Source organism: Aulonocara stuartgranti, assembly GCF_965226115.1.
Source record: "Aulonocara stuartgranti genome assembly, chromosome: 23".
NCBI lineage: Eukaryota > Metazoa > Chordata > Actinopteri > Cichliformes > Cichlidae > Aulonocara > Aulonocara stuartgranti.
The window spans coordinates 51,537,362-51,554,790 of record NC_138958.1 but is presented as its reverse complement, the minus strand read 5'-3'; the positions used below and the strand labels follow the sequence as shown (position 1 = coordinate 51,554,790).

The following is a 17,429-nucleotide window of genomic DNA, read 5'->3' as shown; positions in this document are numbered from 1 at the left end:
TACACTGGCAGGGCTAGGGGCCAGGACTCTATTCTTCGGGTTTTTGGGGGATGTTGCTAACTCCGGGTCCGATAACAGGCACCACACCCGACGTGCACAGTGTGAGGTCTCGCAGCAAGCTATCAAATACGGCGCATTTCTCGGCTTTTAAAAAAAACGCTATGCGTCGCCAGCTGTTTCATCGGATTCGAGGTGTTACCTCCTTTGACAGTATCACAGTATCAGCTTAAAGCACTTGTTGCTGCTGAGTTTGCATCTTTTGCTGTGAAGTACAGCCAGACTTTGACCGCTTCGCCTTGGGCATTTTTAATCTGTAGCTCTGCTCTAAAAGAACGTACGTACCTGGCCCCGCCTACTATCCTGGGAAACGTAAAATGATTGGCTAGAAGTGTATCACAGCTCAGGAAAAAAAAAAGCATCGAAATAAAGCACCGAAATGTGCGCTGCTTTTCGGTCTGGTTACTACCGTTTATGTCAGAACCGGTGCCATCATGGCACCGGACACCGGTACCCATCCCTAGCAAGGAGTCATTTGAGGTGGTTTTGGGTATCTGACCCAATGATAAGGTGTTACAGGCGTGTCCTACTGGAAGGAGGCTCTCTGGCATGCTTTACGCTGATCTGGGAACATGTCTCTATCTTCCTGGATGAGCTGAACAAGGTGAGAGGCGGGCGTGGGCTTCTCTGCTTAAACTGCTGTCCTCATTGTCCAGCCACAGATAAGCGTTGGAAAATGAATGGATGGCTGGAGCTTTTAATTATTTTTCTAAGCTAAACTCATATAAAAAAAAGGGATCTTGATCTTCCTTTCCAAAGTCAGTAAAGATTCAAGGCGATTTAAGTCAGGATATCAATAATTATCTCTACAGTAAGTCCCGGATGAGCCTACTTTACAAATCCAGCAAAATGTATAAAAAGTCAAACCAAAAGTTTTTAATGCCTATCAATTAGAATGATTATCTTCTTTGTCTTTGATTGTTAAGATTTGGGGAGAACATTTTTTAACAAGAGCAAAAATGGAAAAATCCTCATAGTGTTATGTTCATGATTAACACTAATCGAAAGCATCAGAGGGTAATGTAGAAGGAAATAGCCTGGGCTGAACCTTGGATCTCACAAGGTGTAACAAGCACTCCCAACCTAATTACATCTCTTCCCGTTATCTCGTTTAAGGAAACTGTTGGCTTGTTTTATTAATGTTTTACACTGTCTGTGGGTGTGAAACAGAATACTATATCTAACGTGAGGGTCACTGATTCTCACCTTGACTCTGTCGATATGGTCTGGTAGCAAGTCAATCACGAGGTCTTCTACAGGTTCCCACGCATCCTTTACCATTTCTGCCCGGCTCAGCTTTTCATCCAGCAGGTCCTCCGCCTTCTCCAGCTCCATCAGTTGGTCAAGGGCCAACTCTAATCTCCTCTGCCAGTCATCTGAGTCAGTGTTGAGCTGGTCCCATTTGTTCATCATATCGTCTGCCTCCTTACGCAGGATTCGCCCCACGTTGTGTGCGCGCTCCTCTGGGCTGATATCTGAAGGTTATGTAAAGAATAAATGCAGAAATAAGCAAATGTCAGACACCATGCAGTAATCTAAAAGGCCTTCGGTCTGTCAGCGTATGGTAGGGCTACTATTTCAAAATTGATATACTATAACAATGTCAACTGCCTGGAGTTACTTATGGCTGAGTCCACTAGATTACAAATACAAGCATGTGTATATTTCAATGCACATGTGTATTTCAGTCTGTGTGGGGAGTTGTGCGTGTGCACTGAGTTGTTTCTGCTTATTCAAATCTGTGTGTGTAATAAGATTTGTAAATGTGTATGCAGAAAGCTGCTGTCATCAGATTTGTGAACGTGTAAATAAATGATGTATATTAATGACTCGTGAGTCTTGTCTTGTGAGTCATTATAAGACAAAACGATGTGACTTTCCCTAAACATGACAGATTTGTGATCAATCAGTGATTTGAATGTGTGCAGAGAGTTATCTGTAAGTTAGGGTTCATTAACCCTGAGCCAGGATCACAGGCTCAGACCGTCTCTCTCACTCTGCACAAACCACCAGCTTGGTTTTTACGGTTGTCACGGGTTGTGCCATACAAGACGGGGTCAGACACACAGACCGCAACGGATTTATCAGAAATCCAGCGTGAGTCACTGGAGGATTTGATATTCAACTAGAAGCCAGAGTAATATCCCTGAAACCAACAGTACAACCACCTGAACAGCTCTGATTCATCAAACAGCCAAAATAAGAGAACAAATGTGCAATTTAGGTTACAGTAATTCCCTCTATCTAGTTATCAGACTATATATATATAGAGTCTAGATGTAGGCAGGAAAATGTTCATATTGGCTTAATGTAAGAATGGTCACAGTACTCATGTTTAAAGGAATTATGAATAAGCAGAGTAAACGTGTCTTCCAAGCCCAGTCGGTCAACTCAAAGCAGATAAGGAGGTGATTAATGCCTTTCTCAGGTGAAAACTACACCATAATAATGATGTGTTACAACTAAGAGTCTGGCACTCATAGCACTACGCATAAATATGCATGTCTTATCAGAAAAGTTATATAAATACTAGGGGTGCAACGATACACAAAATTCACGGTTCGGTTCGATATTTTGGTGTCACGGTTCGATATTTTTTCGATACAAAAAAAATGTTCATGCCTTTTTAATTTGTCATTTATTAAACTTATAAATATATATTTTAACTCAAAAGTACAGTTTTTAAATTTAATGTTGCTGAAACAAAAGTAATTTAAAAAATTAATATCTGATGGAGGAATCCCTCATCTTTGGAAAAGAGAGTTTATTACAGAGAAATGTCTCTTTCCAAAATAAAAGCTATACTATCCGCTTCTTCTGGGCTATATTCTCAGCAGCATATTGTAGCGGGTCAGGGCTGTTCGGGGTTCTGTTTGTACAGTTATGTTTTGTTTATGTTGCCATAGTGACGGGTGACGCCCTCTCGCTGCGACGGTGTGTCCATCCGGGGTCAGAGGGCGCCCTGTGTGTTGTTGTTTTTTAAACTTTATTTAACAAACAATGAGTATACAACATACGAACAGATGAAGTATACAAAACAACAGAACATGAACACAAAAAGCCAAGGGTAAAAGAAAAAGGTAACAATTATAGGAATACACGCAAAAATTCACATACATATATTGTTTTGAAAGCCTTTTTGTTGGTGGAGTCTGATATTGATTGTATGTACATTTCCACATGGGCGCCCTGTGTGTTGTTGTTGTTGCTGTGCGGTTGCCGCGCTGAGCAGTTAGCTAGCGGCAGTGTTCTTCTGCAGATGTCAATAAACGGCTGTGCTCCCTGGCTAGCTCACGGGAAGCAAGACCAAACGATACCTCCGTCTCCTCCTTGTCTGAGCTCGCCACAATATTAAACATATCAGGTCCCCATAAGGAGAATCCTGTGCTAACGGCTGTCTAAATGACTCGGGTAAAGTTTGTAGCATGCATGCTTGTTGTTTTTGTCTGCTTCCACTTGTCTTTGCACGAGGATGATGTCGGAGTAAATGTGCAGTCATATTCGTTGTGTTCCCACTAGTGCTGTCAGCGTTAATCTCGTTGCCCTGCGCTCTTCCTTCTGACTATGCTGTCTGTGTTGAACGCTCAGTGGATCTGCGCTGGACAGTGCAGCCTAGGCGGAGTAGTCGAACGCAGATTCACTGAGCGCTCAACACAGACAGCATCGTCAGAAGGAAAGTTGATAAAATAAATTACAAATATTGTTCGATACATATGCGTACCGAACCGAAAGCACTGTATCGAACGGTTCAATATCGATACGAGTATTGTTGCACCCCTAATAAATACTTTAACTTGTGAATACTTAAACTGCCATGTGGACTTTTTACAGGTAGAATTAAATATATTGTAAAATATGACCCTTGTTATTAGAAATATTGGCTTAATCTGTCCATGAAGAGCTACAAGCTACCAGGCTGGGTATGAAAACAGGCCTGAAAAGTGATGCCTTCGCCACAGATCTTACATGTTTCACAAAAGATATTTAACACCACTGTCAAACACTTAAAGAGCCAGACAATCAGAGTGGATTGGGCAGAAAGGAGAGGTGGAGGAAGATGTTCTGCTTCAAGCTATTCAAGCTCAAGAAAATATACAAACGAAACTGACAGAGCTGAAAGCCCGATCACGTAGAAACAATATTCGTGTATCGTAGTGCCTGGAGACACTGAACAGAACAACCTGACGGGGTTTTAGAAACTTTTATTAAATGGGAGTTTTCTTTAAGATGTCACAGAGCCACCGCAGAAACCAGGCCCCACTCAACAGTAATTTACTTTCTACAGCACAGTGTTAAAGAACTGGTGCTCTGAGAGTTTTTTCTGAGAGGAGTGAGAATTGACTTTGACCATGACTAACCCCACTGACGCTCAGCAGAAAAGAAAGGCCACTTTCAGACCCCCCACCAGCAAAACTCAGTGACGGCACCGTAACTTACAACAGCGCAACAGAGGCCATGGAAGATGTAGAGAAGGTCCTGAGCTTTACAGGAGAAGAGACCCGATCCACGTAATCAAGGAGAAGCAGAAGAGCTTTTCCTCAAAGACAGCGAGGACACACCGGAGCTGTCTCGATGTCTCGTCACTAAAGGCAACATGTCTCTGAGCAACACTCAGCTGGCAGCCAAATATTTGTATTCGCTTGTATTTCTTAGTGGGACTGTAGCATTAGGCTGCTTCCACACATTCACAGTCGCTGTATGAGATAAAGCTGATTCCCAATCCTCTGCTGCATTTTAGCTTCTACCGTGATCTGATTAACAGGATGTAAGTTGATCATAAAATTCTGATATGATACTTAATCAGTCCTTCTGTGAGCAGGTGTTTGTGGGCGTCCAATAAGTGGATTACACTCTACTGCCATAAGTATAAGCTCCTTTACTTTCATAAACATGTGAACTTGAGCGCCATCTCATGCTTAATCCACAGGGTTTAAAATGATGTGAGCCCACCTTTGCAGCTATTGCAGCTTCAACTCTTCTGTGTGGGATTTCCACAAGTGAGAAATGACAATGTTAGAACATTCTTGCAAACCTAAAGATCTCAAAACATAATTTTGGAATGCTGATTAATGTGAATGCTGATTAATGTGAATGCTGATTAAGCATTAATGTTGTTATGTACGGAAGAGCAACAGAAACCATTTTGGTATCAACACATTCAGCTTTTTGTGGACAAGTATTCTATTACTTCTGTTTTCTTTAACTTTTATATGTTTTAAAATATTTGTTTGTTTGTTTTACACTGAAATGAATGGTGAACGCTTAAAATCCTCATCAAACACACTCAACATTGAAAGTTATCTAGTTCAGATTACTTTAACCTCCTAGTACCTGCGTCCACATATGTGGACGTCACATTTTGGGTTATTTAGACCAAAATACTCAATTTTGCTCTACAAGGGCCTGATATCCACTTACGAGGACATTATCCTGCTACTGTTCAATCGAAATTTTAAACAAATATCCTCATATGTGGCCCTTATTTTTCTTAGAAACAAAAATCAGGTAAAAAAGAATCTGGTCATTCTTTGCTTTTACATTCATCGGGTCCAAATCAGCCCAAATATCAAAGAGAAATCAAAAATGCTGCCGTGGAAGAGTTCGGGTCTTAGGAGGTTCAGCTAGAGAAATAAAAATCAAACTTTAAACTGGTCCCAACACATGTTCAGCTAAGTATGTTTTCATACAGTTACAGTTTATTCAGCTTACTCTGGCCAGGGCATCTCACCCTTTTCAGCCGGGCCCCACACCCTGCCCACACCTGCGCCTGGAGACTGTGTCAAACCTCAATATTATTGGAATGATTATTGCGATCTCTACCTGCTTAATTACATTTCAGCTCCCAGTTTTTCATTTTATAATTTCAAATAATTTTTAGACACTTTCAGACTCTGATTTTTCATAATTCAGAACATTTTCATAGTTTTATTGAACCATGTTATTCTTATATTGCCATGTTTTCATCTCTTTATTAAACGTTGGTTGAGTTCATTAACCTTATGTTGAAGTAATCCCATTCACCCCCATGCAGGCAAACTCATTTAAGATCAAGGACGTCTACACTGTGATGCTCTTCAGCTCCAATTTTGTTTTTTTAGAAAATGCCACTCATATTTAGGTCATTTGGTTTATTTAGAGAAATATTCTACATGCTTTATTTAGTGGTATATTTAGTCCAATATAGTTTTGGTTCTGCTCCCAAAAAGGTTGATTCTGTTCATCTGGATGTTTTCAGTAGGAGAAACGTTTCGTCATCATCAGGTGACGTCTTCAGTCTCAGCTGACTGCAGGTTTCAATATTATAAACAGCACATTTACATCAATGACTGAAACCAGCCCACTGAAGGAACAATGGTCAGTTCCTTGATGATTGATATGCAAATTCTCACGACCATTAATCAACAACCACTGATCAAAGACCACTGATCACTGAGTCCCATTCACAGAGAGTTGGGGAATGGCTGCAATCACAGCATTGTAAGATGGCAAAAGACATCTCAGAAGCAGTGAATCAACCTTTGGGATTTACTTACCTGGATATTTGAGCGTGCATCAAGAACTTTTGCTTTTTACACTTAGCTAGCTGATATTGTTGAAATCTAATGTCACTGCGCTGGTTCAGCAAGGTCACCTTTGCATATTTCAAACATTTTTTGGTATTGAAGGAAACATCTTCAGCATTTTTTGACAGGTAATGCTGTTTTTCTAGTTAAATATGTTTTTTGATTTGTTGAGCTTATATTTTCTTTTGCCTATCACAATCTGTTCAGTGTACTTTTTCACATTAGCTGCAATTTAATTTAATAATTAAAGTAATGAATATAATTTAAATATATATATTGAACTCAGGACCTTCCGCACAGCAAGAAGGTCCTGAGTTCAATTCCACCATCAGGCCGGGGTCTTTCTGTGTGGAGTTTGCATGTTCTCTCCGTGTTTGCGTGGGTTCCCTCCGGTACTCCGGCTTCCTCCCACCGTCCAAAGACATGCAGCTTGTGGGGATAGGTTAATTGGATAATCCAAATTGCCACTAGGTGTGAATGTGCGAGTGAATGTGAGTGTGAATGGTTGTCTGTCCCTGTGTGTTGGCCCTGCGACAGACTGGCGACCTGTCCAGGGTGTACCCCGCCTCTCGCCCTATGACAGCTGGGATAGGCTCCAGCGCCCCCCGCGACCCTGAAAAGGATAAGCGGAAGCGAATGGATGGATGGATGGATGGAATATAATTTAATGTGCCAAACAAGACTGTGGAGACATAGGATTGTGTTTTAGAAAACCATAGTAAAATTTCATACATGTAACCATGGAACTGCTTGCTTTTCAGATGTCCCTAACCACTGCCTCATACAAGATCAAATAGCTGAGATGGATTAAAATAACAGGAGGGAGGATGAGAGGAAGTCCCATGATTAGCAGCTGAAAGTCACCATTGTCCTTGCAGTTCAACAGGGCGCAATACCTTTCAGCTGAAGACACATAGTAACCAGATTGCTGCCATGGTGCAGAATTGTTGCAGAATAGTGTCTGTTTATCTTTACGAGCAGTTGTTAGAATGCTGTTAATAATTAACCAGCTATTCCCACATTTAAATTGCAAGTTAAAAGGTTGCTGTCATATAATGTGTCTTTAGTACAATAGCCTCACATTCAAAACCCTACAAAGGACCAAGTTCCCTCTAAGCTGCGCGTGAGCAGTTGCGCACTGCTGGCACGTCTCTGCACACAGAAAATCTGCGTTGCGCACAAAACAAATCTAACCTGAATTGAAATTAAAATTAAAACTTTAACAATTCTGTTTTGCAGTGTGAGTCAGTGACTGGCTGCTCCCGTATGGGATCAGAACGATGCCACCTTATCCCACAGTCCAGCCAATGATGCGATTCACATTCATATATACGCAGCCAATCAGCGTCGCTGACAGGCTATGACAGCGTCCTTATGTGCGACACCGGTGTTTTAGCAAAGCGGCTGATGTGGAGTGAAGCCAGGTTAATGTCCAACCATTGGAGACGTGAGCAGGACAGACAAACAACTGACGGACAAAGTGTGGACTTTATACCAGTTTTTAAATTGTGTTGATCGGCCACGTAAAACCAGAGTTATGATAAAATATCTGCAATGTTTGTTTTTCTTCCTGAATACTGTCGTTGTTTATATTTACTGCAGCAAGAAACGGTAAAAACGGCGTTTTATAAGGAAAACGCTCAAAAGCCTGTGAGCAAAAACAAAACTCCCAGCCTTTCCTATTGGTGGAAAAATGTACCATGTGGACCAATCAAAAAACGATATGGCAACATGACCTTTAGTTGTTTAGGGAGGGGGAAGTTTTAGGAGGGACGGCGTGTTTGAGATGTGAGAGATTTGAGACGTTTAGCACAAATCTTGTGTAGTTAGTGTGTAGTGAGCGTGTAGTTAGTGTGTAGTGAGCGTGTAGTTAGTGTGTAGTGAGCGTGTAGTTAGTGTGTAGTGAGCGTGTAGTTAGTGTGTAGTTAGTGTGTAGTGAGTGTGTAGTGAGCGTGTAGTTAGTGTGTAGTTAGTGTGTAGTTAGTGTGTAGTCAGTGTGTAGTGAGCGTGTAGTTAGTGTGTAGTGAGCGTGTAGTGAGCGTGTAGTTAGTGTGTAGTCAGTGTGTAGTCAGTGTGTAGTGAGTGTGTAGTCAGTGTGTAGTCAGTGTGTAGTCAGTGTGTAGTCAGTGTGTAGTTAGTGTGTAGTGAGTGTGTAGTGAGCGTGTAGTTAGCGTGTAGTGAGCGTGTAGTTAGTGTGTAGTTAGTGTGTAGTGAGCGTGTAGTTAGTGTGTAGTGAGTGTGTAGTTAGTGTGTAGTTAGTGTGTAGTGAGTGTGTAGTGAGTGTGTAGTTAGTGTGTAGTCAGTGTGTAGTGAGTGTGTAGTCAGTGTGTAGTTAGTGTGTAGTCAGTGTGTAGTGAGTGTGTAGTTAGTGTGTAGTTAGTGTGTAGTCAGTGTGTAGTCAGTGTGTAGTCAGTGTGTAGTCAGTGTGTAGTTAGCGTGTAGTGAGCGTGTAGTGAGCGTGTAGTGAGCGTGTAGTTAGCGTGTAGTTAGCGTGTAGTTAGTGTGTAGTGAGCGTGTAGTTAGCGTGTAGTTAGCGTGTAGTGAGTGTGTAGTGAGCGTGTAGTGAGCGTGTAGTTAGTGTGTAGTCAGTGTGTAGTCAGTGTGTAGTTAGTGTGTAGTGAGTGTGTAGTTAGTGTGTAGTTAGTGTGTAGTCAGTGTGTAGTTAGTGTGTAGTCAGTGTGTAGTCAGTGTGTAGTCAGTGTGTAGTCAGTGTGTAGTTAGTGTGTAGTCAGTGTGTAGTCAGTGTGTAGTCAGTGTGTAGTCAGTGTGTAGTGAGTGTGTAGTCAGTGTGTAGTCAGTGTGTAGTTAGTGTGTAGTTAGTGTGTAGTGAGCGTGTAGTTAGTGTGTAGTCAGTGTGTAGTCAGTGTGTAGTCAGTGTGTAGTTAGTGTGTAGTCAGTGTGTAGTCAGTGTGTAGTCAGTGTGTAGTGAGTGTGTAGTCAGTGTGTAGTTAGTGTGTAGTTAGCGTGTAGTGTAGTCAGTAGTGTTGTGTGTCAGAACAATGAGGCGCCTGCTGAGTGTTACAGGTGTTACAGCAGTGACACATCTGCTGCTGTCAGGCCTGCAGGTATCAGGCTGTTGTTCTCCTTCATCTCATAGTGGACACAAATTATTTTTGGAGCGACACAAATAATTTGTGTGGCATCAGATTTGATGCAGAACAGCTGATTGTTCTGTAAATAGTTTGAAATGTTTATTTAAAAAAACACCTTGGCACACGCCTGCTGCTGCTCACAGTGGACCAGGGGACGCTCAGGGAGTTTGTGTGTTCGCTCAGACACATGAAACATTAGAGGCAACATCACACTGCTTATAGCACTTACATTCTTAATTCATCCAGTAAGTATAACATTAAAACAAGCATGAAGTGCTGAAGGGGGACATTTTAAGCTATGGAAGAATAGTGGAGGAGAGCTTCTAAGCATTCTAAGCATAATTGTGTGAAATGAGTGTGTGTTACCTCTGTGCTCAGGTGACGGTGTGTCTTGTGGAAGTTCAGACAGAAAGAGTCCCACATCATCCAGAGCCTTGGTCATAACGGGCTCTTTCGCTCGCAGCTCCCTCTTGAAACCCTGTAAAAGCACACATACTTTTTGCATTTGTACTAAACTAAACATCAGACAGTCAGTTCCACCCTTCAGTGTCATATCTGGGACTAAAAGACTGAGCTTGATGTGACTTTATACAGAGAAATCTGTCTCAAAAGGGTTACAAATGCATAGGGTACGATCAGAGGCATAAACACATGTGTGCAGTGATCTGTCTGTAACTTTTGAGGACTCACAAGTGCTTCAATCCACACACAAAGTCATTAGTTGTTCACAGAGTCTATTAATAAAGCTTCACAAATGGAATAATTTTCTCTTTCAAAAAGCTTTCTGTGGATACGAATGTCTAAAAATACAGGCAGTGGCCAGTGGTGGCCCTCAGCCTCAGTAGATGCAAAGGGTACTTTCAAAATCCTAAGTCACCTTGTTCTTAGGTTATCACACTGAAAAAGATTTTCAGAAAACTTGACCTCTGACCCCTGACCTTGAGGCCAAGATCACTGAGATTCAAACTTGTCTGATATTCATACTAGATGTGCCTATGGTTTCAAAATCCTGTCACTTCCTTCTCAAGTGATCACAATCATAATCTGAGTTAATATTTCTCTAATTAATTCTGTTTAAAGGCAGAAACTGATCATTTTGTTTGAGCTTTAGTTAAAAAAACAATTTGTCGAAGGTTATCATGTGCTGATGTCACTTCCTGTGCAGATATATTGTCGATTCCTGTTTGTGAAAAGTCATGGCAGTCGTGTTGACAATTAGCTGAACACAATCTGCACCAAGAAGCAATGTTGAGTGAGCGTTCTACCATGCTGCACCTCCTACCCGGTGTATGTCCAGCTGAGCCTGCACGGCCGGGACGTCCCCCCCTACAGGTCGCTCCTGCTCCAGCTGCTGACTTTTCAACCTTAGCCAGTTCAACAGTTCTTGCAGCGACATGTGAACCCTCTTCCAGGGGGCCATCTCTGAGTCCAGGTGGGCCCTTGAAACAGAAACACAAACATTTTTTCTTTCTCTGTAGTTTCAACAACAGTCGTTTACAGTTCTTTGCGTTGTTGGAACCATTGCAACCGCTCACCTCATGCGGAGGGTCTTGTTGTGCAGGTCATTCCACCGCTGGGTCATGTTGCCAAGACGTCTCCTGAGCAGAGCCCCATCCTCGGAGTCCCCCAGTGACGTAAGAATCCTCTGCCCATTTTCATCCAGGGAGTGATACAGTTCTGTGTGGCCGTCAATCTCTATTTGGAGGTCCTATAATTGCCAGAAATGGAGAAACAGCATGAAAAACTGTAAAATTCGGTTACAGCACACACTGAATTTTTTGGTAACATCAGCAATCTTTCAGGACTTTCACTGATTGGTGCTTAAAATCAGATGATGATCCGTTAATCAAGATATCAACCGTATTTATATTTATATTTACATTAACCGTTTGTATTTTAATTTCTTAGCACTGTAATGTCAAAATGTATAAAACTCCGGTGATTTCACTTCTGTACATTTTGTCCTACAGACAGTCCATTACTGAAGCTCTTTATGTTCCCAATTAGTATTTGACAGTCCAACCTTTTGTCAAGTAAAAAGGAAAAAAGATCCATTTGATGATGGAACGACCAAAATAACAGATATGGCGATATGGGGCCAGGGTGGTGGCGGTGAGGGTTAGTGACAGCCCGAGAGCAGGGGTAATGAAGATGTTGCTGTTCTGCTGTGGATCCTGCAGAACCCTTCACCCAGATGTAAGCAGGGAGCATGGTGGGGATGTGAAACAACAGTGAAACATTTGTTCTGATCAGAGAACGTTTCACTGCAATGTCCTGGAAGTGGGGAAGTGGAGACTCAGTGATCTTCTCTGCTGTCTTCAGCCCTCTCTGCAGGGATTTCCGGCACTGCAGGCCCCTGACCACACAGATATTCATGTCAGTAAGCTCTCTATAGTACCCTTGTAGAAACTGGTAAGGATACGAGAGGGTAAGTGACCTCTCCTCGTCCGGAGCTCTCCTAGCAACAGCTCTGGTGTGCAGTGACCGGGACAAAGTGTCTGTTATCTGTACTCTCTGGAACTTGGTGCTGCTGACCAGGTCCACTGCTGTTCTGTTAATGACTGTGTGGGACTGTGCCGACTTCCCCTTAAGTCGACAATGAGCTCTTTGGTTGTTTTCAGCACAGACAATGTGGTCGTTCTCCAGTCTCTCAAAGGACATCACAATGGGACTGAGTGCTTTGGGGCAGTCGTCATGAAGATACGGGCACTTGGGCACTTGAATGTTGGCAGCAATCTTAAAGAATCAAATGGAATCCCCTTTTATTGTCACTGTATATGTAGAATGAAATTGTGGATGCTCACCACCAGCTGTGCATGGAATAATAATATGAATAGCAGGACAGCAAGAATGAATAACAGACTAGATTACATACGCACAAGAGGTATGTATACAAAACAGGAGGCACACAATAAAAAGGCACACATTAGAGAACAGTTTACAGAGTGCTTGAAAATAGTGTAAAACACTTGGTCTGAGTATAGAGTCCATGTGCGAGTGTCCTGGAGGTGTGTGACCTCATTGACCAGAAGCGCCATCTGGGGGGCAGCAGGTCAAATCCGTGGTGGGCGGGAAGCAAGTCGTTACATCTGATGGCCCTTGCAGCCCGTTCTCACTCTCGAGGCGTAACATGTCGACGTTTTGTCACCTAGCGTAAAATGTTACGCTTTGGGAGTGAGAACGTGTTGGCCCTGGAGTCAGGAGGTGCTGGTAATGGCCTCCAGAGGTGGCAGAGGATGGCCAATGACTTTTTTGGGGAGTGTTAATTAGCCTCTGCACAGCCTTTCTGTTTTCAGTCCTGGCCTCTGCGTACCAAACACACGGTGGTAGAAGCAGCAGCTTCTGGTCCAGGTTATTCTTCCTCTGAATGCAGGACAAATGAAAAATGTCTAAAAGAGCTGAAGCTGGTCGGTCAGGACACCAAGCTGGTGTGTTGTCAGTGCCGGCTGCTTTTCTTACGTTCCCTCTCCTCAAAGTCGTATAGAGTGCTGTTCCTTGCAGGTGTATGACTAAATGCCTCAACCCTTCATAGTGTTTGTTTACTTACTTATTCAGAAAGGTTGTCTTGTTCACACAGGGTGGAGGAGTAGCTTTAAACTCTTTGATGGCGTTGATACTTTGCCACATTCGTCTCTTGTTTGCATGGTCATGGAAGAACTTCTGTATTCTCTTACCAAAGTCATGCTTCGTTGCTCTTATGGCATTGTTCAAGTTGGGTCTTGCTGATCTGGGTGCCATCATATCACATTACACCTAAAACCGTCACTTTGTGCTTTCATTGCAAGCACCCCTTGGTCATCCACAGTTTGTCACCAGGAATGTCATCTAACAAAGACATCTTCCACATATTTCTAAACTTATGGAGACACTAACTCAGCGTACTCATCTACACTCAGTTGCAGATGCCTTGAACACATCTGTTAATACATTCAATACAATACATCTTTTAATGCTTCTGTGGCTCCTGTAGAGCACTTGCTTCACAGTGGGGTTTTCTCTGATTATTAAGCACTTCTATGCAGGAAGCAGCATAACAGAAAAATGGTCTGACGAGCAGAGGTGGGGGCAGGGTGTTGCCTTAAATGCTTCCTTAATGTTTGAATAGGCGAGGTAAACTCAGGCTAGGTGAAAATCAGTGTCACTTCATCTTATTTTAATTTGGTGCCTTCATAAAGAGACTCCTGCATTTGAATTACTGGTTTTATTAATAGCTAATACATCATTTACTAATGCTTTATACATAAATTCAATCATTAAGGGAAAATGTCCATTTCAGGAGTCTTCAGAATTCTGTGATACCTGATAAGACAGACAATAGTTACCTTAATGCCTTACATACTGTCTATTAAGTATTAGTAAATGACTTATTTACAAATTCTGTGCTCAAAAAATTACGATATCAATTCTTTGTGTCTGACTTTATCTACTTTTTCTTATTTTAATTCTCTAAATGTTATTGTCATTGTTTGAGTATTGGCTAATTACCTTCCACATGTTCTTTATATTACTAAAGTAAAAGAGAGCTGCAGTAGACGTCTGACCTCTCACAGAAAAAAAATGGTACAGCCGGGACCCCAAGTTGTTTGCATGACTTGATGAATGTCAGATTGTTCTCACTCCCGAGGCGTAATACATCCCGAGGTATTCCATGGGAACGCGAAAGACAACCTTCCGCGTTCCTATGCTACGCACCGGGCTGTGGATGAAATCCAATAGAACGACCGTCCCACAGTAATAGACGTTCCAGCCATGTATTCCAGCCCTAACCTTATCCCTTAACCTTAACCAGCACTTTAATGATGTTAGTGTTTTCAGAGCGATTTAAGTAAGATAAATGTACTTGTGTAGATTCATTCCAAACAGTTCTCATGTTTCCTCATTTTTCCGACCTCGTAATACAGCGCTCCCTCGCTATAACGCGGTTCACCTTTCGCGGCCTCGCTGTTTCGCTGGTTTTTTTGTGTGCAATTTTGCATGTTTTTTTTTTTTACAGTGCATTGTGTTCTGCGTCCTGATTGGCTGTAGACCATTGTTAACCAACCTCCTGCCGTGTCTCCTGTACAGTCCAGAATACATTCAGCTTGTTAAATTTACACAAATCTTCGATCTCTAGCAGTGTGACTCTGAAGAGCTGCACTGTATGTTTGTAAGTTTCCTGCCCAACAAACGCAACGATGTCGACGAAACGACAACCGCAGGTCTTTGGTTTCTTTCTTTAATACTGGACTTATTTTTCTACAAGGTTTGAACTTTGAGAGTTTAAACAAGAGAGAAAAGTGAAAATGTTCAGCCTGTCTGAGAAAAGTGTATAAAGTGTGTAGTGACGGGTTTTACATCCTTAAAACAGCTATAATAATTGTAAAAAATAAGGTTGGCTACTTCGCAGATTTCACCTATCACGGGTTATTTTAGAACGTAACTACCGCGACATACGAGGGACGGCTGCATAGGGAAGCAGTAATATACAGGCGATTTGTCACCTTGTGGAAAATGTTACGCTTTGGGAGTGAGAACGTGTTGTGAATATAGTCTCATCAGTTTTACCACAATGCTATGCAATTCAATTTTAGAAAATGCTTTATTTAATTGGAAAAATATGACACATTACCTGATTGTACCCCAAACTGTGGAATAACACTAGCATTCCCAACATTAGATCTAGTCCATGTGTAATACAAATTACTCATCCCTTATTTTACTGTGATGATTGGTGGGTTCAAAAAGGTCAATAACATGCTTCTTTGTGGTTATCTTGTGGCAAAGCAATCAAACCACTTATTTCTTTTGAGTCCTCTTTTTGGAAAATTGCATTCTCCCAACTTTGTGGAAACACTTTGGGGATGCCCCCTTTCTTTTCCAACATGACTGTGCACCAGTGCACAAAGCAAGGGCATGGGTGAGGCAGTTTGATGTGGCAGAATTTATCTGTCCAGCACAGAGTCCTGACCTCAGCCTGACAGAGTAGAAGAATGGGCAAATGTTAATATCAACACACTCCTAAACCTTGTGGAAAGTCTTCCCGGAAGCGTTGAAGCTGCTACAGCTGCAAAGAGTGGGCAGACATCATATTAAAATCCTATGGATTAAGCATAGAGTGCCACAAGTTCATGTGTGTGTACACACAGACAAATACTTTTGGCAATAGTGGACGGTATCGAGCATTTCTGCTCAATTTGAGTACTCGAAGCTCTTTTACTACAAACACTAAAAATGTGAAACTGAATTTGACAGAACTTCTTATGTTTCTGTGCTTTGTGAAGAGGACGTGTCACTAACTCACCATTTTTATTAAAGAATCAACAGTGTCTTTAGAGCAAATCTTCTTATAAAAATAAACTGGAGTCAGTGAATAAAAACATGCTCCTCCTTTTTGGGAAGAGAAAAAACAAGAAGCGCTGAGGACATTATAAATAGGAGTTAAGTAAGTGCACTTGTTTACAAGAGAGCACAACTCCAGAGGGCAAGTGTGATACTAACACTGACATTTTAGGATTTTGATGTCCACCTGTTTTCATTACAATACAATGATGTCATCCTGTTATGGTGTTATTGTGACGGTGTTGAGAAAATAAAAGTGTTGTACAGCTGCGTCCATGCCCTTTCAAGATGATACACTCTACTCTATATGGTTTCTTGAAATTGTCAAGGTCACACAATGAAGATCAAGGTCAGCTGCTTAGCCAACACGGGAGATCATGTCCCCCCTACGACACTGTTGTGAAGTTTAAAGACTTTCAATTAAAAATACAAAAATCCCAGCCCTGCACAGCCTGGCGACCTGTCCGGGGTGCACCCTGCCTCTCGCCCAAACACACAAAATCTGAAACATGATATCATGAAAACTGTGGACGCTAGACTGCTAACAAACAATCAAATGGAACAAATGACACAGGGGGCAGGAGGATTTTATTACGATTACCATGTGATCTAAATGATGACACAATGTCAGGCAGTCCAACAGTTTGCATTTTTACCTTGATTTCTGCCTTTTAAATGAATAGTTCCAGAAGTCGTGCGAAAGAAAAATCTTTCCTACTGTTAATCTCAAATGCCCCACAACAGAATCGAGCTTATATAAAATCAAGTACCGTAATTGTCGGGCTATAAGCCGCTACTTTTTGCACAAGCTTTGAACCCTGCGGCTTTTAGTCAGGTGCGGCTTTTCTATGGATTGTCCCTGATTTTTGTCATATCGTAAGAGGATTTGTTTTGTTTGTTCCGCTGTTGTACAGCACTACGTTGCCTGGCGGAAGGATTGGGGTTCAAGAGTGGTATGTTAGTCACATGGCAACGTAGTGCCGTACGAAGTAGCGCGAAAAACAAACTTCAAAGTAGCGCTACGCGTTCAGCGGGAGTCGTGGATGATGAGCGGCGATAAACTTGCGAAAAGCAAGTTATGCTCAACTCCACCGGTGGAATCTGACAGCGTGGAAAAGTGTGAAAACATCCACGATCACCAACGGATTTTGAAGGGCTGGACTGCTGCATGATGGAGAGGAGGACACCGCCACGGCCCTTCTGAGGGTGTTCGACACTGACAACGAGGATTTCTTTGGTTTTGAAAGTGACAACGAAGGAAAGAAGCTGAGAGTGGATGACGAAGCCATCCTGAGCCTGTTCGTATCCGACACTGGAGGAGAGGACTTTGGTGGTTTTAGTGGCAGGAAGATGGTGGTGAATGACTGACTTTTCTTCTTGTTAAAGCCGTGTCGCTGCA

The 17,429-nt window shown here is 42.1% G+C and overlaps 1 protein-coding gene across 1 annotated transcript in view; it reads right to left on the bottom strand.

The window, feature by feature from the left end:
* The window catches only part of LOC309700336 (dystrophin-like), a 208,343-nt gene that overhangs the window by 66,898 nt on the left and 124,016 nt on the right, over nt 1–17,429 (bottom strand). Inside the window, 4 exon segments of the mRNA XM_082523857.1 lie at nt 1,264–1,532; nt 10,079–10,190; nt 10,995–11,151; nt 11,248–11,420. Coding sequence (XP_082379983.1) covers nt 1,264–1,532; nt 10,079–10,190; nt 10,995–11,151; nt 11,248–11,420 — 711 coding nt within the window.